The sequence below is a fragment of the Hippichthys cyanospilos genome, chromosome 15, assembly GCF_059441005.1.
Source record: "Hippichthys cyanospilos isolate Australia breed blue-spotted pipefish chromosome 15, RoL_Hcya_1.0, whole genome shotgun sequence".
Taxonomy (NCBI): domain Eukaryota; kingdom Metazoa; phylum Chordata; class Actinopteri; order Syngnathiformes; family Syngnathidae; genus Hippichthys; species Hippichthys cyanospilos.
In genome coordinates, this window is record NC_142383.1 from 4,895,037 (window position 1) to 4,917,875 (window position 22,839).

The following is a 22,839-nucleotide window of genomic DNA, read 5'->3' on the forward strand; positions in this document are numbered from 1 at the left end:
GATATAGATTCATTTTCAAGAACCAAAACCTACCTGTTTATACTTCCCCTTAACCAGCTCATGAAGATCCTTCATCAGCTTCCTCTTCAAATCGCCTTCACACTTTTTCCTGTGGACACGCACAGAACTTAAGATCGTTTATATACAGCAGAGATGCGTAAAGACGAATAAGGAATGTATTGATCATATCAGTGCTAAAAACAGGCAGAACAACCCTGTGTGCACGAGTTTGTATCTACATACATTCTTAAGTCCCCCCACACTTGTTTGGCTTGATTGATGATCTGGTACATGTCCTTTCTATCTGCTTGCTGTCTGCTCTTCTTCAGGTCTTTCTTCTTCTGCAGCCTGTTCTTCACCTCTTCATCGGTTTGCTGTGCTCCCTGCGCCTCCTTCTTTGGCTTTGACTCGCCTTTCTTGAACCTCTTTGGCTTCGGACCTGGTCACGCATAAAAAGTAAATCACTAAAGTGCGAGCCAACCTTTCAGCTTTCATATTTTTGGGGGGAGGGGGGCTTGGATAAAAAAACAAAACAAAAAATCTATAATGCACTCTATAACTATAAGCCTCTCCCACGCTATAGAAGTACGAGTGCACCTTCGTTCGCATCACCAGTTCGTGTCAGGCGCATTTGTGATGCTAGCTCGCTAGTTATGCCTTTGGCCACAAACATGAATAGTCCGCTTATAAGGATAAATGCAGTACAAAGATGAAATGTCTTACCTCCATCTTCTTTTGGATTATCTCCTTCCTTTTTGTCAACAGGAAATTTTCTCTTTGGCCCTTTTCCATCTTTTTTAACAAATGTCTTTTTTGTTTTGATGTTATCTCCACTCTTTCCTTTTTTGCCAATCACATCTTTCTTGTTATATGGTTTGAAGGGCTTTTTACCAGCTGGCCTACTACCAGGTGCTTTCCCAGGAGAATCTGTATTGAGAGGCATGTCAACAACTACATTAGTTACACTTACAACTTGTGCATTTAGTTAATTTAGTCCATCTTACCCTTGCCTTTCTGTTTTAACTTCTTCCCTCCTTTGTTGGAAAATTGTGTTTTGGGTTTTGCTTCCATTCTAAGGAGGTGATGGAAACATGATCATTGTAACCAAATTTCATACTGTACATCTACAAACCCACATGTTTAAACACTTAAAACCTTACAGTATTAAGAAATATCACTTTCTTGACATCAGGGGAAAATATACTATATGATATTTATGTAACTTGGTCGTTTCTTGGGTAAAGGCTACTGTCAATAATTATAACAATGGAAATCGCTAGTCTAATCAACTGTCGCCATTTTCATCTAGTCTAGTGGAATAGGTAACGCTACATCGTGAGCATTCCAGCGATCCAACCACCCAATATCTAATTATAGTTAGACAATTGAAACCTAGCAATAACACACAAATTTAGTTATATACACCACGGATAATACACACAGTTTAAAGGTTTTACTTACATTGATTGGAGATATCCAGTCACACTGTCTGAAGCTGTCCATGCGTGTTTTACCTCAACAATTTACGACAGTGAAAGCGCCAATCAAATTCAAGGTTTGATGCCGTAAAACGTTACCATCATTACGACAGTGCTGCAGCACAAGCCGTCTATAAATCCGATCTATGAACCTGACATGAACATAAAATTATACGATTTTATTTCATTTCGCGTCACTATAGTTTGAGATTTATTTAATAAAATTATCCCCCGAAATTGTTGGTTAAAATTTGTGGCTTTGTCAGTCACCAAGAGCTTTTTGATCACCAAGATCAAGAAAAGAAAGAAGTCGTACAAAATTGAAAATAATATTTCGGAGTTGCTTGTCATATTAACGAAAAAATATTACGGTAATTACCTCGTCATGAAAGCGGATATTTTGAGTCGCTGGTGTATAAAAAAAGGGGAGGGAGGGTAGACCAACAGAGGACTACAGTAACCAAAAGGCTTAGCAGATTTACGGATGTCTTTCTGTTGCCAGGCTACCGACGCAATAGTTTGGCACAAGAGACAAGCGACAATTGCAACGATCAAGTAAAAACGTAAGCGCAACCTTTTGCCTACATTTAATACAACTTTTAGCGCCAGTGATGTCACAATTAATTTTCTCTTTTTTTCCCCCCGTTTTAAGACTACTAGTAGGGAAAATGTCTACAATCCCGAGTTACGATGCCAACGAAAAGGGTGACAGCACGCACATTACGCCTGAATGACAGTACATTTTAACATTTATGTGAAGTGGATTAATATGATGAAAATTGAAAAGACCAGAAAGTTTAAATGTTTGGTAAAATAACGTAATTTCAATGAATCGAACACAATTAAATTATAGTTTCCAAAAAATTCCAGAACAAATTATTGAAAGAACGTTTGGACTACAAAGTTGAAACATTGAACATCTACACATGAACTGGCCAAACTTTGACCGACAAGGACAGACAATTGTTTTACAGTTATTTACAATTACGATTGCTCCACCTAAAGGGCCTGTAACATTTTATTCTTTTGCAGTGTAGTATGTTTACATTTGGGGATTTGATTCCTGATTAAGAGTTTTATGGTACCGATATTTCTGAGTTTTATGGTACCGATATTTCTAACGAGAAAGTAAAATTGACTCGTTGGGAGAGACGGTGCCTTTTTTTTCTAGATTGCAAAAATTCCAGGACAGAGTAAGAAATGTATGAACAACTGTGAACAGTAAGCAAAAAATATTAGAACCAATAAAGACCGTGTGGCTGCCTTGCCCCCTTCATGACATAGGTCAATGGTGGCGGGTCACGCGGTTTATTTGTCCGACTTGGTGCAAAATCCCTCCTCCTCAGCTCTGGATACAAATCAAAACTAAAAGACGTGGATAAGGTGGACGTGTATTTTTTCTTGCACAGTCAGTGTAGGAGAGATGCAAATTGCTCCTGTCATAAGCACACTTCAAGCCGTTTGCATCTGCAAGGCCAGTGCCAGAGCGCAGAATAAGCAAAGAATGCTTAGAAATGGCATCAAAGAAGCAAGTATTTAGGTATAGAAAGGTGAGAATCAACATTGGCACATGGTTAAAAGCTCCAAAAAGTTACTTTTCAGTACAGCCCCTCTTAAGTCAAATATGTAAAATATGCCTACAGTTTAAAATCAACTGTTGTTTTTTCCCTTTATCAAACAGTGAGACTTAAAAATGTTAAATTTCAAAAATGAAGAGAAAAACAACAGCTGTTGTATGATTGATGACTGTAAATGTTGTCAATTAGTATTTCATTATGATCACTTTCACAGAAGGGGCTTCAGATCACATGGTGATATCTGCTGAAGAGAAGCAACTCTCTGCAGACATGTACAACTATGAGGAACTTTATTCAAGATCCTTCATCACACCAGGCTGTCAATTTCCAGAGAACCTACTAAACCTCTCGTATCCTTCATGTTCTACATTCGTTATACTGCTTAATAGTTATACTGTAATTTTACTTTTAAAAAATGGCTCAATGCCTGGTTGAAAAAAAATCTGGACTTTGAAAAGCCAAGTTCAAACACCTTATTACAAGGCCTTGCAAACATTGCTGGAATGTGGTGCTGATGGGATGAGTTAAACCTATGTGACAAGCTTTGAGAATTGTTTGTATTAAAAAAAATGGCTGCAAGGAGTCCCTTTGAGTAATGTTAAATACCGGTACATTGATTGTGATGATAGGACCCTTAGTCTTAAGTCTACTACGGGTAAAGATGTTACCATTAAAAGCTGGCTTTCGTTTTATGTAGAGCGCATCTAAAATTTTCAAGATATTATAATGACCCTTAATTCCTTCTTCTTGAAGTCACTCTTTTGGTTATGACTGTAGGCGCAGAGCAAACCTACAGCTGTTGCAGGACAGAACTCTGATCTTTATTGCTGGTCAGATGCTGATCCTGCTTGATGTTTCCACCAAGCAGCAGAGATACATCCGTTCATGCAGCGGCAGTGGAATTGGTTCAATTGGGGTAAGAATAGGGGGAATAAAATACAAATAAATTACAAGGGAGCAAATAAGATACATTGGGTGCAATCTAAGTACCAGACACATACTGCAATATTGTAATGAACATTTAATGAGCCACGACATCCCGAGTCGAGGTCAGCCCGTTACTATCATGCACAATGTTATGATATGTTCACAATACGTTTGGTCCTGCCAGGGCTAGCAGGCGTCCTCTTCGACTACTGGAGCTAAAACAACACCAGGTCGTGATCTGTTGATCTAGTCTTGGCAGCCAATTAATACAGTATGTTGCCATCAGGTATTTGGCATTTTTTCCCAATTCTGGTGACTTTGACTCCAGCTTTCGTATTCGCGCTGAAGTGCAGAGGCAATATAGTAAATGGGGGGATAGGTCTTTGTTCAAATCTAGAATGCTGACAACTTTCTTTCATGTTTAGACTCCTTAATCTGATCTCCATCTCTGCAACGTGTTTTTTATTTTTTGTATAGGTACACCCAAGTCAAGAGTATTTTATAGTGGCAGAGAAAGGAAAAAAGCCCTTCCTGATAGTGTATGAATACCCTTCATTAAAAGCATACCGTATTCTTCGAGGTAAAGACAACCTAAAGTATATAACATCAATTTTATACGTCTCATGAGGGATAATGTTGTAATCATGTGTGCATGTGCGTCTTGTGTAGATGGTACAGAGCGTTCGTTTAGCTCTGTGAACGTTAACAGTAATGGGAGTCTTCTGGCCACCGTGGGCAGTGCGCCGGACTACATGCTGACAGTGTGGAAGTGGAGACAGGAAGAGGTGATGCTCAGGTGCAAAGCCATTTCTCAGGAGGTTTACCGAGTGAGCTTCTCCCCATACAACCATGGACTACTGACATCATCAGGATCTGGACACATCAAGTAAAGGACACAAGGCTTACTCTTAAAATGCATTTTGCCTTGCTGTCATTTTGAAAATACTGTATTTCAAGTCATGTTAAAAGACATATTGCCACCTGGTTTGGCTGTCCACTACATTGTCTCATATGGTAAATCTTGATCTAGCTTGCATTTCCATCACCATGGTATGTTGGCAATATTTGCATTAGCCATTGGAATTTCATCATACTGGAAGAATCTCACAATAATCCAACCAGAAAAAAAACACGCAGATACTTTACTGTCCATTTCCAATTTGAATATTGTCTCTGTCTAGGTTCTGGAAAATAGCCAGCACATTTACAGGTCTCAAATTGCAAGGACTTACTGGCCATTTTGGAAAAACTGCATCTACCGATATTGAGGGCTACATAGATCTTCCCGATGGAAAGGTTTGTGCTATAACATACCTGACAGGTTGGGTCTATTAAGGAAGGTGATGTGGCACGCTAACAATGCAGGGCTTTTATCTGTGCCCAGGTGGTATCTGGCTCAAACTGGGGTAACCTGCTTTTATGGGATGGAAATTCCATTAAAGTGGAGCTTTGCAGAAAGGGAGGACAGTATTGTCACGCAGGGGTTGTCCAACCTTTTGCCTTGGAGGATGGACAAGTGATGACCATTGGCTCAGACGGAATGATCCGGGTAAGACAGAAATTGCTGACGTAATTGACAGGCTGCGATGGTCCTGCTAGTTCAATATGGCATCGTAGCCTCCCTTTGAGCCTGCAGGGCTGGGACTTTGAGACAGTCGACAACGCAGATAGTAGCAGTGACAATGGCAAGTTTGAGATGGAACCCATGAATGAAATGGCGGTTGGGCGCAATGTGTGTCTCTCTTCAATAGTGAAAAGTTCCAAGCCTGACTCTACTGTTTGGTTTGCTCAGGTCACCAGTCATCTTTCATGAAAATGCATAAATGGTACCTCAGAGGATAATTAAAACGTGATGTTTTATTTTTTAGGATTCCAATGGAGCTATTTGGAAAGTGGATCTTTCGTTTACATACACCGTAAGACTCGTCTACACAATGATGAAAACAATGTGTACTTTGACTCTGAATTAAACTGAAATTATTAAGGCGCATGCTGAGGTGAAAAGTATAACATTTTTGTGTACCACCATAGAGCAACGCCTGGGTGGATAAACCATAAGCAAATATCAGAAAAAAAATTACCTGAACCTATTAAAAACAGACTAAGAAAGGTTTGTGCCATACTGTGAGTACCTCTGCTCACGTGGCGAATTGCCAGACTCACTTTTACGTGTCCTGCTGGAAATGATGGAAAATGAAGGCGTAGACCGGAAGGAAGCAGATGCAAGAACAAATCTAGATTGGAGTAGGTTCCTACAGAACACAGAAGAATTGGAATTTTCAATGCTACTCTCAACACCAAATTGTTATATTAATGCTAGAAAGATCAGTCCTTACCCATAGCTTCCTAAATGGTTGTACAAAGGTTGAACCCTGAACATTTTGGTCAATTCAAAGCTTTGTACATGAATTAACACGATTACTACTCTACAATGTTTACCGTGGTGTTAGCTTTGCTCTAATAACTATTTTACAATGACTCAAAACACACTTGAATGACTATCAAACTGAAATCTCTGTGAGCAGACTCCTGATCCTCAGTGCCTGCTCTCCTTCCATGCTGGTCCAATCAAGGGTCTTGATGTGTCAAAAAAAAGTAATCTCATGGCCACGACTGCTCTGGACCGTGAGTCACTATTTTTATATTTAGGGTTACTACTCTAAACATGGAAATCACTGGTATTTTTCCGTTGAAGACAGAAAGACCTAATGGTCACTATAAGAGAAGTATTAATCATAATTATAAACAAGTAATGAAAATTTGGTATTGTTTTGTCTTTGTGTTCCAAATATATATTTTTTTTAAAGCAATGGAATAGGGCACTGACGGACTGTCCAGTCCAGACTGTTGGTGACCGACTGATGTTTTGCTGATGGGACAGCAGATTTCCATCATTTTAATGTGCGGTTGCAATTGTTATTACCTGTGTCACCTGATATTTTTTTACTAAGAAAAATTTTCCAATTTTTATCAAAACTGCCATATACTTAGGAGCACGAAAGTATATACACAGTCTTAACATTCAGCAAGCACACATACTTCCACCCAGGAATAACTGAGTATTAAAGCATAAGTATGCAGCAGCTTCAGTTAAGAGGAGAATTGTCTTTAGTATATTCCACTGAGCAACAATTTTGTCTCATTGAGATAGCTGAGCATGGCTGGAAAGTCATTGCTTGCGCTGCTTTCTGTACACAATCTTGCTCAACACATTCATTGTAGAGGCCTACAGGAGTAGAGCAAAGCATTTTAGGATGTGCAAGGAGTTGATGGCATTTAAGCAACCAATGGGCAGATTGCAGAGACAATCTCACACTTGATTGGTTCTTAGCCAGGAAACGCATGTTTAAAAATCCCCCTTCCAAAAAGAGATAATCTAGTAAATTAATCTCAGCTATTAAATGTTTTTCTTGTAGTTTATGTAACCAGTAACATTTGTTCAAATGTGTAATTTGTTTTATACAACCGTTTATGTAAGTAGTTTTGGAAAGAATAACTCCAGAGGTTGAAGGCTTTCAAACACCATGATACTGTATGTATGTCTCTTAGTGGGCATGATAGCTTATTGCAGTCTACTGCTAGGATAACATTACACCAACGTACAGTGTTGATTAATTAATTAGGTGTTGATTAATGTATGCTAGAGAGCTCGTCTATCTTATTACAGTAGGATAATTGAACGTAAGGATTTAAGGTATAGCTTTGACATTTGGTATGATGGAGGTTTGATTGGTATTTTCTTAGGAAAGTTTGGATTTTGGTGATGGATTTTGTTGGTGCAAATGATGACAGAAGTTCTGGAAGTTGGCTAGTGGACGGACGGACTGACGATTATTTGGGGTAAACTTACATAAACGAGTGTGACAACAATGGGCGGGTTCCACGTACCGACAAGACATAAATGATTTCAGCCCTAGCTTCATGTTGTTGTTTTTTTTCCAATTTAAAACTATTTTAATGACCACTGCAGGTTTCCGCTCTTTATCAACAAGGTACTAACAAGTGTGTCCTTGTATTAATTTTGTCTGGCTATTCTCTCCAGGTTCAGTCAGAGTCTTTGACTTACTGGCAAAAACAGAACTCATCAATAGCCGATTCAATCAAGGTGGAACTGCGATACACTGGGCGCCACCTTCTGTAAGTATGAACATGCAGTATTACCATATAATTTCCATAAAACTTTAGAAATGGAATAAACACCTCATATATTTCTTTTCAGGTGAATAACAGTGGAGGTTTATTGGTGACGGGATTTGAAGACGGCGTGGTTCGCTTACTGGAGCTTTTTGACCCCACAGGGTTGCACAACAACAAAGAAGATGCCCACATTCGACTCAAACAAGCCTTTAAGCCACATAATGCCCCTGTAACTTCTGTTGCGTATGAATGCAATGGGAAAATATTAGCCACAGGGGTAAGCGGTGTTGTGCTGATGTTTTTTTTCTGGGAATGTGTAAATAACAGTTTAACTGCGGTCAATTAATTACAATCATAGTTAAAGCTTTATTTCGGTATTTGCAATAATCACATTTTTCATCGCTATGCTTCCTCTGTTGATTAGATTAGATTTTTATGTATCGGCCTTTTTGTACTTGAGTTATTGGGGGTTGAAAAACATAGGTCAGTCAAACCCTGAAGTCATTTTTAGCATAACCTGACAGGCTTCTCCTGTGGGTGGTAGGGCAAGTTTGCAAGTGCACGTGAAAATGGAAGGGAATGTGAGAGTTGTCGGTCCAATGAATGGTAAATTCGACTGAAAAATGCCCAAATGTCAACATGGATAAAGGTAAAATGATATGCATTCTTTGTAAAAAAAGAGTTTGCTTACTACAGAAGCAGCTCAAGTTTAGCCTATCACATGAATGCAAAGCACACACTACGACTGCACCCATAACTAACGATAGCAGCAAAGACACTAATGTAACGAGCCGGAGCAAAGCTTTTAGCCAAACTAAACTTGAGAACAGAGTGCACTTAAACAAGTCTCCAATAGACAGGATGGGTGATGTTTTATTTTAAAATTATTTGCTTATTATTTGGCCATTGACAGAACGGCACCATTCCGAAACTCAAAAGTTGCAGCTGACACTTGGGACTGGTCTCAAAAGCATAAGATACATTGTTCCAGCTGCATCCGTTCAAGTCTGTAAACAAAAATGAATGATCAAAAACACTTTTTGTTGTTGTTAATTTATCTTTTGATCTGCCATAAAAATACAACGTATCTAAATGGAAAAAAAACAACCTCTAGTTGAAGCCTTTCCCAGAATAGTTTTTGGATAGAATTAAAGAGAGTTAGATAAATAATTAGAGCTTTAATGTCTTTCCTCTGTTGTGTCATATACGTGAGCCATAATGAGGTGAATCTTTACTACTCGTTTGATATTCATCTTTTATCTTTATCCTCAGAGCTCAGACAGCACTGTGTTTTTCTTTACTGTTGGGGAAAAATACGAGCCAATCGGTTTTATCTATGTTCCTGGACAGGTACAGTTACTGGAGTGGTCTCCTCATTCACACGTAAGTCTGTTTATAAGAAAGTATAAGTCTAAGTACCGTATTTTCCTCACCATAAGGTGCACCGGATTATAAGGCGCACCCCCAATTAATGACATACAGTGGGCCCCCGGGTTACGAACTTAATCCGTTCAGCGGCTACGCTCGTATCTCGAATTGCTCGAATTGCTCGTATAGCGGGCAATCCAAACCCATGTTAATTCGTGAATGCGTGCAACGCGCGCCGCGCCGAAGCCTTAGGTAAAAACGACACACTGTATACATATATTAAAATTGAGTGACATAATCTGCTGTACACTTGCATTATATAATAAATACAATGGATAAATAGCTTTTACCTTTGAAACGACGAGACTTGAGCTGGGTGTAAGCAGAGGGGGTCAGAGTCCAGCGCTCGAAGTTAACACGGCGATAGATATGCTATTGGTCTTACAGTGTTACACTAACTCTTTCAGTCAGGGTGCAAATCACGCAGATACTAAAACATCATCCTCTTATTTCTTTCTTTACCGCTGCTAGTAATTTTAGAAGCTATGTCTAACAGATAAAGTTTGCAAAGTCTTCACAACATTCCGTTTTTCACTAATTTTCTCTCCTTCCTTCCATCCTGTCCCATCAAGCTAGATAAGGCGTTCGGCCAATAGCATATCGGCATTTCTGTGATTGACGTGTGACGCCGGCCAATAGCATCTCCGTGAGTGAGACCGGGTGACCTTAATCGACCAATAGCATATTCGCATCTCCGTGACTGACTGATAATTATTCGCACTTTTTTTTTAAACGGTTGGAATGTATTGACAATTAATTTAAAAAAAACCACACATTTAAACCAATGACAATTCTTTGTCCTGCAATCGGCACATTTAATTTCATGTCAGCTGTTTTTCCCTTTAGCTGTACAAACACTACACTTAAATGGTAATATATTTAGACACCGTGAGTGAGACAGTCAGTGTGACGTTGTAAGACCAATAGCGTTCACGTTACTGCCACAAATATCTACTGAAGATTGATGATGTCGCTACTGTTGATTTTATTGACGCAATTAAACGAGAACATTTCTACATACTCAATGGCCGGCATGTCGAATTGCTCGTAAGGCGAGAGGTTTGTTCGTGAGCGGAGGACAAAAATCTCCCTGATCCACGCTCGTAAGGCGAATTGTTCGTAAATCAGGGTGCTCGTAAGCCGGGGGCCGACTGTATTTTAAAACGTATTCCATATACAAGGGGCACCGGATTATAAGGCGCACCCTCAATTAATGACATATTTTCAAGCTTTTTCAATCACAATATAGTAATACTAAAAGTAGTAACAATAATAACTCAAATAATAACTCTAAACTCTGAATAGCATAATAACTCAATGTCAATATGACCAACCTTGTTCAACTGTAAACACACAAAAGAAACAGGTAAAGCTTACTTAATCAGTTCATTCCCCATATACGAATCCCAATCTCAATATTGATCCATATATAACGCGCACCTTCAGCTTTAAAAAAAAAAAAATTGGCTTTTAAGCGCGTCTTATAGTGCGGAAAAAACGGTACATTGACACACAGTACCTATTATGACTTTTGCAAAGCATAAAAATCATTGTACTAATTCCCAATGTTGTACAGCATGTAAACAGGTTACTGATCCTGTGTCAGAATGGTCATATTGTGGAGGTACCATGTCCTGATCAGAATACCCTGAAGCACACCAAATCCTATCAACTGCTGGAACTACCCAGAAGATCCTTCTGTTTTAAGAGCATCAAATCAAAAATCAAGGTTTTGCTTCATGTTTTGGGGGTTTTCTATATGCTACCTATGTGCTACAACAATGGTTCTTAATTTATTAGCTAAGCAATTCAATGCATGCTATCAATTCTTCCTTCTATTGAAAAAATCAAAACTTTTATCTTGCATAAATCTGGGTGTTGTAGAGAGAAAAGGAGTTAGCAAGACGGCAAGCTTTAAAAGTAGAAAAGCAGAATGAGCAAGAGGAGGATCAAGTTGTGGAAGAGGAGATGCTGGAAGAGGAGTTACCCCCCATTTTCACCCCTAACCCTCGCAGTCCTCTCCACTGCGGTTTCTACTCAGAGCCTGGCCAATTCTGGCTCTCGATGGTACACTTACATGCAGGCACATGAAATGATCAACACATTTTTTTTGATTAGCTGATGTAGTTAATGCATTTATCAGTTGACACACCTGCATTTTCAGAAATTAACTTCATAATGAGATACACTCATAACAGTTCTTTTGAAGTTACACTGTTTTGTCTACAGGGAGGGTTTGACTCGGGTTTCTTGTACCATTGCAAGTTCTCTGAGAGTCAGGATGAGGATCCAGACCAACGTCAGGATGAACCTTTTGACTTTCTGACTGTCCTGAATGCAGATGATGATGCAATTTGTTCTGTCACCTTCAAGTATGATGAGTCAATAAACAAAAGTGAAAATAGTTTTTACTTCTTGGTGATAAGGTCAGGATTTTGTTTGTTTTTGTCACAGCTCCAACAGGCAGCTCATGCTATGTGGCATGCACTCAGGCTCCATCAGGGTTTACCCTCTTGATCCAGACAAACACACCTTGACCTCCATGAAGGCATACTGGGAGCTGACCATCCATGACAGCGATTACGGACATTTGCGGCACATCTGCTGCAGCTATGATGACCAGTTTGTGTTGACAGCAGGAGATGATGGCAATATCTTCTCCTTTAACCTGCTTCCTCAAGAGGAGCTGCAGAAAGGCTTGTGGAGAAAAAGGGCTGTGGTACCTTCTCCAAGGGTTAGTCATCTACTTTCACAATTATGTTTTCATTTTATATGGATACAGTGTTTCCACTACATTCATTTAGCAGTGGCTGCCAAATCTTTGCTGCTGCTCATTCAAATTTCTTCCAAGGTTCGATACTGTGACAGATTCACCCGCGAAAAAAACTACAGCGTACACTGGTGAAAATTTCATCCAGTCACATGGCGCGAGAATATGTTTTAATTAGTGCGTCCATCAATTTGACAACATTTAGTTATGTGATGCACACTGTAAGAAAAAGACCGACCAAGGAAGATACAACATCACATCACATTCACACAAATGGCATGTTACGGAGGCCAATTTTAAAAATAAAAACACAAAATCAAACATGGACGGCAATGCAATAAACATAGTAATTGCAGACTGACTAGTTTGAGTCCTCGCAACTTTGTTTTTATTGCCGTCACACCCACAGAGCCACCCACAGATACTACTCATGCTACTCACTTATACTGCCATTGTCTCTACTTTGTCTCTACTGTTTTTACTTTATACGAAGTGGCCAATCTATGTACAATTTAGTTCATATGGCCATATTTAACTGTTGCAGCCTTCAATTCAATTTTTTTGTAGCCTGAAATTAATAGTATATTGATAAATAGATGAGAAATTTGTCAGAATATTTTAGAAAATGAATATATTATTTTCCTTCAATTAGGATGGTCTTGAGAATGAGGATTTGGCTCAAGACATCGATGACCCAGAGGCTGACAGGTTGAGTATGAATTGATAGTTATTTGATACTGCATGACCACAATGTTGAGTATTATCACTTTGTAATAATTCAACTAATTCTGTGATTACTTTGAAAAGGTTGTGTCATCCAAAGAAGCAACAGGCAAGGAAACTGCACTTAAAAAAAAAAAAGTTATCCTCTTCTACTACTCACTTCTATGCCTGTGATTGTTTGCCCTCATGAAAAATATAACTAAATACATACTTGGTCACTTTTCAAATACATTTAGGGCACAATGGATAAGGCACAAGCATGTCTGCCTCACAGCCACAACATCATAAATGGCCATCCTACCAATGTTCCAGACAACTTTTGTTTTTCCCCTGAAAACAGTTATCAGTGTGTGGTTTTACGTTAGAATCTCATGGAATAATGGAAGCCTTTCGAAGAGAAAAATTCCATTTGCATCGACCAAACAAGATTACAGTATCTCATTATTGTGAATTATGACTGAGTTTAGGTTTTTATTTGACCACGAATTGTGTCCCAATGGCCGCTGTTGTCATTACATTTTTGACGGTTTTGACAAAATGGTGCAGAGGAATCTTTAGGTAGGACTCTGAGATACGTGTACCTTAAGAAAAAGCTTACACATGCTTACCGATGGAAATATTGATTGATCCTCACACTTATCCCAACCTTAAGTATACAAGTCCATGCTCACAGTCAGAAACCTTTGGGTTTTGAATCTAACATAATGTCTTCTAGTCCATACCATTTACAGTATGTGTTCTACCTGATTTTTTTTTTTTTTTTACTTCATGTCTTTACTCTTTACACAGTCCCAACTACATCTAGAAGATTCTAAAAAAAACTATAAAATGAAAGTAACTCATTTAAAAAATAGGCTTCCAGTTGACTTATGGTCAGTTAGATGGAACAAACACCATCTAAAGCACCAAAATTAGTCAAGTTGCGGCGGGTCAGATGAACTTTTATTACCTTAATAAAGGTTAAGCTTTCCATTGTTGAAATTGTTAGTTATGTTTTGGAAAATTGCTAAAGTGATCTAATTTGCCCACCCAGTATAGAGATGGTCAAACAGAAGTTGGAGAAAGACCATCAGTGTCGGGAAGCTGAGAAGAAGAAATTTGAAAAGCGGAAAAGACTAGCGGAGATTCAGAATACATTCAAAACACTGCTCAAAGACAATCTTGACCTGCCAGAACATTACCGACTGACACTTACGGTACAAACACAGCAGATTTTTGACCAAGAAAAAGACAAATGTGAATTCAAATAGATAGTAAGTGCAAGCAAACTGCATCTTACCTCGTTCTAATTTATTTGTAAGCAGGAGTTGCTGCTGGACAAGTGTTTTGAAGAGCTGGCTGAGAGAGAGAAGATCCTGAAATTAAAAGAGGTCCAAGAACAAATGAGCTGGAAAGAGCAACACTCCCATGTAGCACTAACAAAACTACAGGACTGGTACTGACCAATCACTAATATGTTTTTTTTTGTTTTGTTTTTTTTTAATCACAGTGTGACCTACCACTTCAAATCCTATCCATCCGTTTGCTATTTCTTGATATACCATAAATGGTAGAATTTATTTGGGATTTGGATGAATTCAAACCTGATGTCCAATCATTTGGCTTTTGAACTTGTTCCTGGAATTTTCTCTTTCACATTATGAAATACATTGAATACATTTTAAACACTTTACCAGATAGCAGATAGAATACCTACAAGATGAAGCATTTTGTGAAGGTTTTAATTTGTTAAAATCCAAACTAAATAAAAGGCTGCAACCATAATTAAACACTTTCTTGGTATGTTTTGCTTTCAGGTTCAATCGTCCTTTGGAGTCTAATATAGTCACTGTATTTGCCATCCGCACTGACCGCAGAGTCTCCACCTACCATATTCCAGCACAATCTTCAGTGCAGGTCCAACAGCAGTGCGGTTACACCGAGACCAGCGCCAATGAAAATGCTCCAGAAGAACGCAGAAAATCCAAAGATCAAACTGCAAAAGACGCTCATGAAACGGATGGTGAGGCAAATTTTTGTTTCACCTGCCAAATAGCATACGTAAATAATTACTGGTGTGTGTTCACCAGAGGAAGACGTGCCACATGCCCTGGTGACTCGATCTTCAGTGATTAAGCTGGCAGACCGACAAATAGAGAGGCTCAGAAAAGCCGCAGAGAAGGCTGAACGCGCTCGAGACAAGATTGAAAAGAGGAAGCAGGAATGGGACAAACTGTAAGTGTAGCATCACTGTAGGGCTTTTTGCTCGAAATTCCACACTAATAGGAAATCACTTGTATTGGACTTAATAAAAACTGAACAAAAAACCTATGCGTCTTTAACATAGCCTGGAAACAAGCCATGAACACAAGGCAAGTCAGTATAAATTCTGGAGTCTCGAGTTAATGTTACATTTGATGTGTGACATATTTTCCAACTGAATCCTTAAGGAATTCATGTCCCAGTTAAATTTTAAGGTCTGGAAATTAGAGTCACCCTCAGAGTTCATTGAATCACATCTTTTTGGAGGTTGCGAACAAATTTCTAGGTCATACATGGTGAGTGAAAGTGCGCATAAGAGGTGTGTGAGAAAATTGATGGGAGAAAATGATCTGTTCAACTATTGCCCTGTCAACTAATGCTACATTAATCACTTTATTGGCATCTCAGTTATACAGAGAAACCCAAGAAGAACTGTGAAGATCCACGTGATGTGCAAGCCATCTGTGAAGCCAAAGAGACTATCGGGGACATGAAGCTTAAAACGGACAAAAACTTTACTGTACCAAAGCACTTACGAATGAATGCAGACAAAAAGAAAGCAGAAATGGCAGACCTGGAGAGCAATGTAAAGCACACTAATTCTTGTACACATCCAGTTCCCTGCAACAACTTTCTATTTTTTTTAACTTCAAATGCTAATCTAGAAAAGTGGTTCTCAAATGATAGATTTAAACAGGGTTTTGACATTTGTCATCAAATCAAAGCTCTGCTTTTTAATCTGAAGATCTGCAGTTTTCTTTTCAAATTAAGATCAAATTAATTGACCGCAAAACTGTTTCACAGGAATAATTGAAAAACGATTGCGAACCACTGGTCTAAATGATAAACTTATCAGCTACAAATAGATATATGATCTTTAGGAATCATTGCATCTATCCCACCAGATCCGTGAGAAACAGACGGAGATGAACAGAGAGATCATGGCCTTGCGAGACTCCAAACTTCTCCTTTTATCAAAACTGCGGGCTGAGGCTAAGCAGCTCCAGAGGGTCCAGAATCTTCTGCCTTCATATCTCCAACGCTGTCCACCACCCCTACCCACTATGCGTGCAGAGGAAATTCCTGACAGGATACGATGCACCCGACCCATCCTAGAGAAATACAAGGTGCTGAGGGAGCAAAGGTACTGGAGCCACGTTCCATAATTGTTTATCAGTCTCAATATTTATTAGGAATGGGTCATGAAATTACATTCAAGAGCCAATTTAGGACGCTGAAAAAATGACTTAATAATTATGCAGGGATTTTCTTGTACAGATGCTGCTCTTTGGAGCATCTAGCATAAATTTGCCATTAGCGAGCAGCACTTGAGAGCATCATATCACCTGGCATGAGCAGTCGATTACTTTTCAAAGGCTGTTTGTAATAGATGTAAATGACTGCACTCTTTGATGCTGACAGCCTGACACAGTTTCTGTTCCTACTGTTCACTTTTAAACAAACTGGCCTGACTCAAACGTGTGCTCTATGGTTCTAACGTCACTTTATCTCCTTAACCAAAATGTTGGTCTAAAATCGCAGTTTATATTTCATTAACAAAAAAAATGTTGATCATTAAAAATATTATAAAGTTGGTTATCCAGAAATAAGTGGAAATGTGTTTTCTGTGTTTATAGTTGCTCACCAAGCCACTAAAAAAAAAAAAATGTGGGAGGTTATTTCACTTATCTATTTATTTCTTTTCCAGGTGAAGAAAATAATGGCAAAATATTGGAAACCACATTTTTTTTTTAAATACGCCATATACCGCAGCTAAAAACTGTATGCAGTTTGATAAACTGTTTAGTAAGAGGAAAGAGCTCAGCTGCTGCCGAAAAAGAGCCTGTCTTTTTAAGTTTACATTTGCACACTAGATTGTTACTTCATAAAAAGAAAATGTTATAGTAGGCGTTATTTTAAAGTACAGATTTTGCAAAAATCTTGTCTAGTTCTCGTGGAATCTTTCTACACTCTGGTTACAGGTAGATTATTGTTATTCAGAGGTCAGCTCATGTAAAAACATGAAGGGTCAACTTCTATTTTCTACACTGTTCTTCAAATTATTTGATTATTCTTGACAAATTTATCGAACATGTACCTGCTCCAGGTTTCAATGCACAGAGCTGGAGGATCAGGAAGGAGCCACAGGATTACTAAAAGAAATGGAAATGGAGATGGAAAAAATGGAAGAATTGGATGATATTTCACTTTTGTCTACTGCTATTGAAGGAGAAGAAAAGGAAACCAAAGAAGAGGAAGTAGCACAGCTGAGTGAGGAGGAGAGTAAACTGCTCCACATGCAGGACTCTCTCCTGGAAAAGGTTGCTCATAAAGCTTACTTTTAGATCGTGCATTTTTATTTAGTAATTTTCAGATAGAAAGGGTAAAGGCCAATTGCAAATGCTTTCTTCAAACACTAGATGGAGAACATGGTGAATCACTTTGACAAGGAGCACATGATGTGTCTTCAGAAGGCACAGATGCTGGACCGGAGGCTAAAACTTGGCAACCTCCGTCAGCTGACAGTCTACCAAGAGCTGCTCCTCCTAAAGGAGGTGGACAAAAGTGAGAGGATTCTGCAAGAGAAGCTTAACACACGTGTGAAGGAGGAGAGCAACTTGATGGTGAGGAAATTGATGATCATTTCTGGAAATACATTTCTTAATTTTGTAAATCCACTTCAGATATAGTTTGTTGCCTCATGCAGATATTGCATTTGTGTTATACATTTGTAAAAGTATAAGCTGGAGGAGTGTAAAGAAGAATTGGAACTGAAGTACAAAGCCATGACCAAGGTGCAGGAGAAACAGAAGGCTGTAACAAAAGCATTTCAGGCCTCGCTGGGTGACGACAAGGACTTTGAAGAGTATCTGACAAAGGTTTTCAAAAGGAAAATAAAACGTACTAAGGAGCAGCCAGGTGAAGGTGAGGGAAAGGTTCACAGGATTTGAGTGGGAGTTTTGTTCCTGTTTATATTTTCAAAATGTTTTTTCCTTACAAGATGAGGATGAGGATGACTTTGACAATTATGAAAACTGGGATGACGATGATGATTGGGATGTACTGGAGGGAGAAGCTGCTGTAGAGGAATGTCCTCCAGGTTAGTTGTTGCTGTAGACATTTTTGTCTGAACTCCTCCCGAACAAAAATAATCTAAAGCCTCTTGTCTTCCTTCCTTGTATGTTATTTATTGAATGTTCTAGGTTGATTGAACCTGACACACACACATATGTAGATTTTTACAGCACCCATGTTAAATCGCTGAGTGCCATTGATGACTATTGACCTCAAACATGCATTTTACAACTTAAATGGATCTTTGACAACTATAGCTATCAACGGCAGTGAATGAGTTAAATGCATCACCCCATAATACAACTAAGCACATCCTCTGCTTGTACATTTCCTCACAGGCTGTGAGCCAAAATTATTTGAGCACATATTGCAGCTTCGTGAACGTCGATTGGACCTGGAGGAACTGCTGACAGAGGAGAAGAGGAGTATTGACATTCTTGAGAAGGAGCAAGACTCCCTTGCTAAGAAGGTCAGACAGATACTTGCACCATGGACATTCAGTATTATCTTTATTATTATTATTATCCTTCTTAGATATTGGGTATAATCAGAAATTGTGTGCGGGTAAATTATGATACCTTTTAAGCATTATTTTTATTTTACTTGACCACACATGAAAACTCCACACAGGAAGGCCGCAGCTGGAAGCAAATCTCTGAACTGTGAGGCAGATATGCTCATCAGTTTGCCACACACCACTCAATTTACTTCACACACTTGTGTATTGATTATAGTATATCGTTTATAGTATCAACAAAAATATTTCTGTAATATTTCCAAAATACAACATTAACTTTCTCTATCAAATGACTATCAAACTATCAAATGAACTGTCACATGAGAGCAAATAAAAGGCACAATGTTGTCCCTCAAAATATTCGTACAACATATAATTTGTGGAACTGATCAGATGTCATTGATCGCTCAGCAAATTATGACATTATAGTTGATCACAGAAATTGCATAAATGCCAAAATTGTCCAATAGCAATCAAGCCGATCAGGCTGCCTTGAAATTTATTTGTCACCTTGATTAGGAACAATGCACCATGTCCATGACCAGTGGATGATTCTGAAGGGCTCTTATTGTGTGACCCATTTTCTTATTTGTTTGAACCTCTAGCTCAAATCAGCGAAAATCAGTCGGAAAGCTGCAGAGGATGACTTTGAGCAAGTCAACAGAGAGAAACAACAGAAGATGAACCAACTGGATGTTGTGGTGCCTCTTAAACTGCACCAAGTAAAGATATCTGATGGTTTTATTAGACACTGTATATTAAGAAGAATGACAAGTCTTCTTTCGATTAATCTTTATGCCACCTCCTTTGTTTTCCCTTTTCTTCAAGATTGAGATTGACATCAAAGGCCAGGTGCCTTCAGACCTCAGTCTCGCTTTAGTACTCAACAGGTCAGAGCTGAAACGTCTACAGGAGCGAGTGAAGCAGTTGGAGGTTGAGAAGCACCAGCAGACAGAAATCTACAATCAAGCCAGGCAGCAGCATATCAGGCTTATTCAAGAACGCAAGGACATGAACACTGAGATCCAGTGTAAAAGCCAAGTCCAAACATACAAATCCAGAGGACCTTGAGCCCAACACTAAGCACATTATTTTGTTTTGATTTAGCGCTGGAGAAGCTTTGCAACCAGCTAATGATGAGAAAATTTGGGAGGGATGTGGATCTGGAAGCTCTGCAGACACTGGCTGGAAACAGGACAGTTGAGGAGTTAAAACAGGAGAAACTCCTTCAAGAGGCTGCATTCGCCAAAGAAATCAAAAAGTGGGATGTACGCGGACCTTAACGTTGTTAGTGTGGGCATGCATGTGTTAGTGCTTCACTAGTTTTGATGTTCACCCCTGGTTCGTATTCGTTTTTGTGCATGCTTTTTACAGGTCAAAGTAGAAAAAGCTCGAGAGACTCTGATGGAGATGACGAGGCGCAACACAGAGCGTCTCCTCTGCTTGAACAGTCTGTACGAGCAGAAGAAGGAGCTGGAGCAGAAACTCCAAGCAAGACAAAAGAAAATTGTAATTTCTTTTCAAAGCTACTACATTGAATACTATGATGATTTGTTATTCTGCACAGGAGTTTCAATTTATAGTAGATATGTGATTATGTGATTTTGATTCTCATTGTCGACTCAAAATATTTGGGTTTGATTTTCAAAAGAGAAGAGACATTTAATTAACAGTTAAAATTGTACTTTGAGTAGTGACATCAGGCTCTATTGTTTGAAATGCCAAATGTTCGTGTTGGAACAGAGGGACTTAAAATACTTAAAAGGACTGTCAACCCCTAAAATGTTCTATTGTGTTCCCGCTGGTCAAAATACAGCATTCTGATAAATTAATAAATATAATTATTATACATCCCAGGAGGCGGCCATTTTGCCGCTTGTTGTCGACTGCAAATGACATCAAAGTTGCTCAGGGCTCAGTAATGAGTAACGACCAAGCACAGCTTGGTTTGTAAACGTTACATGACCAAACTCGGAAAACAGGTAAGCTGTGATTGGTCACAATTCAAACTCAACTCAATTTTGAGTGGTACTCGAACGTATCGTTAAACACGCATTCGTCTTTTCCACAGCAATCTTACTCCATATTCATAAAGCTCATTCATACGTAATAATAGAGTACATCAACTACTTGATCCAATTGGCGCTTATAGATGACAGGTTTTCCAACAGTCCAGTCCTTTTAGTACCACCAAAGACAAAATTCCTCAAATATAAAGTGTGTGTGTGTTCTCAGGGCAAGCAGCTTCAAGACTTCAGCAGGCGAGCTGACAGAAATGAAATCTTGAGTCTTCAAGAGCTGGTGAGAAAGCAGTCCGAGGAGATAGAGAATCTCAGCAGAGAAATCAGCCTTCTGTCCCATAAAGGAGCTTATGCTCTACCGACCAGCCAGGCCAGGCTGCCTCCGCTTGTTCCTTTAACCAATGCGACGGTTCAAAAACAAACAAGACAACCAGGTAAACCAAATTTTAACAGTAAATACAGGATGGACTACAAATGAATCTAGAGTCACTTAAGGAGATGATTGCCCAAGGCCATCAAGTACCTACTCAAATGTTGTTAGAATTATTCGTATTTGCCACATTATCAAAATTAATCCTTGTGCAGTATTTTGTCCCTTCCTTTGATCTTCACATCAAAAGCATTTCACCTCAAAGGGAAAGCACCGAAAGAAGACACTAGGAAGCTGAAATTTCACCCAGATGGAGAAAACATGTCAAAGTTCAACGCGGGATGACCACATTAGTTATCGCACAACCAGGATGGATCATTCCGTGCTAAAATACTGCATGAATGATGTAGAAAATGATCAAAATACTGCACAATCGTTATGTTCATGTAAAACAGATTACCATGTGATTAGATTTATTTTTTTGATGTTTTTGTAGATGTTGTGCTGATTTGCAAATCAAGGAGTGTCAGAAATGTTCACGGTGTCACAAAAGACACATTTCAAACTCAAACTAAAAGTTAGAATCAATGATTGCTGTCAAAAATTATATACCCACATTTATGCACATAACCAAAAAGTGGAACATTTAGACTGCTTGTAAAGATATATATAACCTTTGGACTTTCAAAATGTTTTTTTCTTCTATTTTGTTACTATATCTTTAATTTCTGCAATACCGCTGATATCAATATTATTACCCTATTATGAGAGTTCAGATGATCAAATTTCAATACTGCAAGGTTCTTCAACACATCAGTATTGATTATTGATTGTGAGATTTACTCCGATTCAACACAATGTGGGCAAGAAAATAAGGTAAACATCTGTCAACAAGGCAAATGCAGCTATGCACGTCTTATCCAATAATTTTCTCGAGCTATTTTGTTTTGTAATATAACAAACAAAAAAATAAATCAATTTTTATTGATAAACCACTTATTTTTTCTTCCGAGAACCACAGGTACACTATTGATGCAGAGCACTAAAAACCCACAAAAAAAGCCCATCCATCAACCCATCCATCCATTCATTTGGTTGTGCTAATAGAAACAAGCTGCAATTAAATGACAAAATCGTTTTTACTTAATGGCCTACCTATCTTTTATATTGTACTTTTATTTTATTTTTACCTCTTTTTAGGTAAATACATTGCAAGTGAACGACTCTCCCTGCACAGTTATTTGTATGATCATCTTATTTTTGTTTGAGCCTCTTAATGTTTGATCCAATAAAGGTTTATTAAAATGAACCCTACAGTTGATATTTTTGTGACACTATTATTTGTATATTACAGTACAAAATGTAAGCACTATAGTTTTGCCAGCGCTTTCTAGACTCACAACAACCTGGTTACACACACCGTGTCGTCCTAAACGGGGGGGGGGGGGGGGGGGGGGGGGGGGGGGGAGTCAAATTCTAATGGAGTCGTTGAGAAGATCGCGTTTTCTTCCCCTTAGTCAAACACCCACGCTCATCTATTTGGACTGGAGATGATCATCATCTTTTCCCTGGGTA

The 22,839-nt window shown here is 38.7% G+C and overlaps 2 protein-coding genes across 12 annotated transcripts in view; one reads left to right on the plus strand and one right to left on the minus strand.

The window, feature by feature from the left end:
• The window catches only part of pum3 (pumilio RNA-binding family member 3), a 31,051-nt gene that overhangs the window by 8,004 nt on the left and 208 nt on the right, over positions 1-22,839 (minus strand). The window contains exons 2-12 of one of the 11 annotated variants that reach the window (XM_088434439.1): positions 17,380-17,434; positions 14,910-16,393; positions 14,320-14,395; positions 6,146-6,234; positions 5,476-5,626; positions 5,297-5,396; positions 1,462-4,855; positions 1,005-1,072; positions 724-927; positions 244-439; positions 34-109 (exon numbers count right to left, since the gene is read on the minus strand). In XM_088434439.1, coding sequence (XP_088290565.1) covers positions 34-109; positions 244-439; positions 724-927; positions 1,005-1,071 — 543 coding nt within the window. In that variant the 5' untranslated portion in view covers position 1,072; positions 1,462-4,855; positions 5,297-5,396; ... (3 more) ...; positions 14,910-16,393; positions 17,380-17,434. Of the gene's footprint in view, positions 1-33; positions 110-243; positions 440-723; positions 928-1,004; positions 1,073-1,461; positions 4,856-5,296; positions 5,627-6,145; positions 6,235-14,319; positions 14,396-14,909; positions 16,394-17,379; positions 17,435-22,839 lie in introns of all 11 variants that reach the window. The other 10 variants (XM_088434437.1, XM_088434441.1, XM_088434436.1 and 7 more) reach the window with 10 other exon arrangements.
• Positions 3,051-22,531, plus strand: LOC148411438 (cilia- and flagella-associated protein 44-like). Its single transcript, XM_088434449.1, has 33 exons — positions 3,051-3,405; positions 3,809-3,971; positions 4,460-4,562; positions 4,652-4,868; positions 5,164-5,278; positions 5,367-5,531; positions 5,619-5,774; positions 5,851-5,898; positions 6,508-6,607; positions 8,025-8,119; positions 8,202-8,396; positions 9,392-9,502; positions 11,124-11,276; positions 11,432-11,614; positions 11,777-11,919; positions 12,002-12,281; positions 12,970-13,025; positions 14,074-14,236; positions 14,345-14,475; positions 14,837-15,042; positions 15,110-15,254; positions 15,690-15,867; positions 16,187-16,425; positions 17,389-17,602; positions 17,702-17,905; positions 18,020-18,206; positions 18,283-18,381; positions 18,695-18,825; positions 19,479-19,595; positions 19,702-19,903; positions 19,981-20,141; positions 20,248-20,382; positions 21,109-22,531. Exons 1-33 carry the CDS (start codon positions 3,254-3,256, stop codon positions 21,370-21,372), a joined length of 5,211 nt encoding a protein of 1,736 aa, XP_088290575.1. The 5' UTR covers positions 3,051-3,253; the 3' UTR covers positions 21,373-22,531.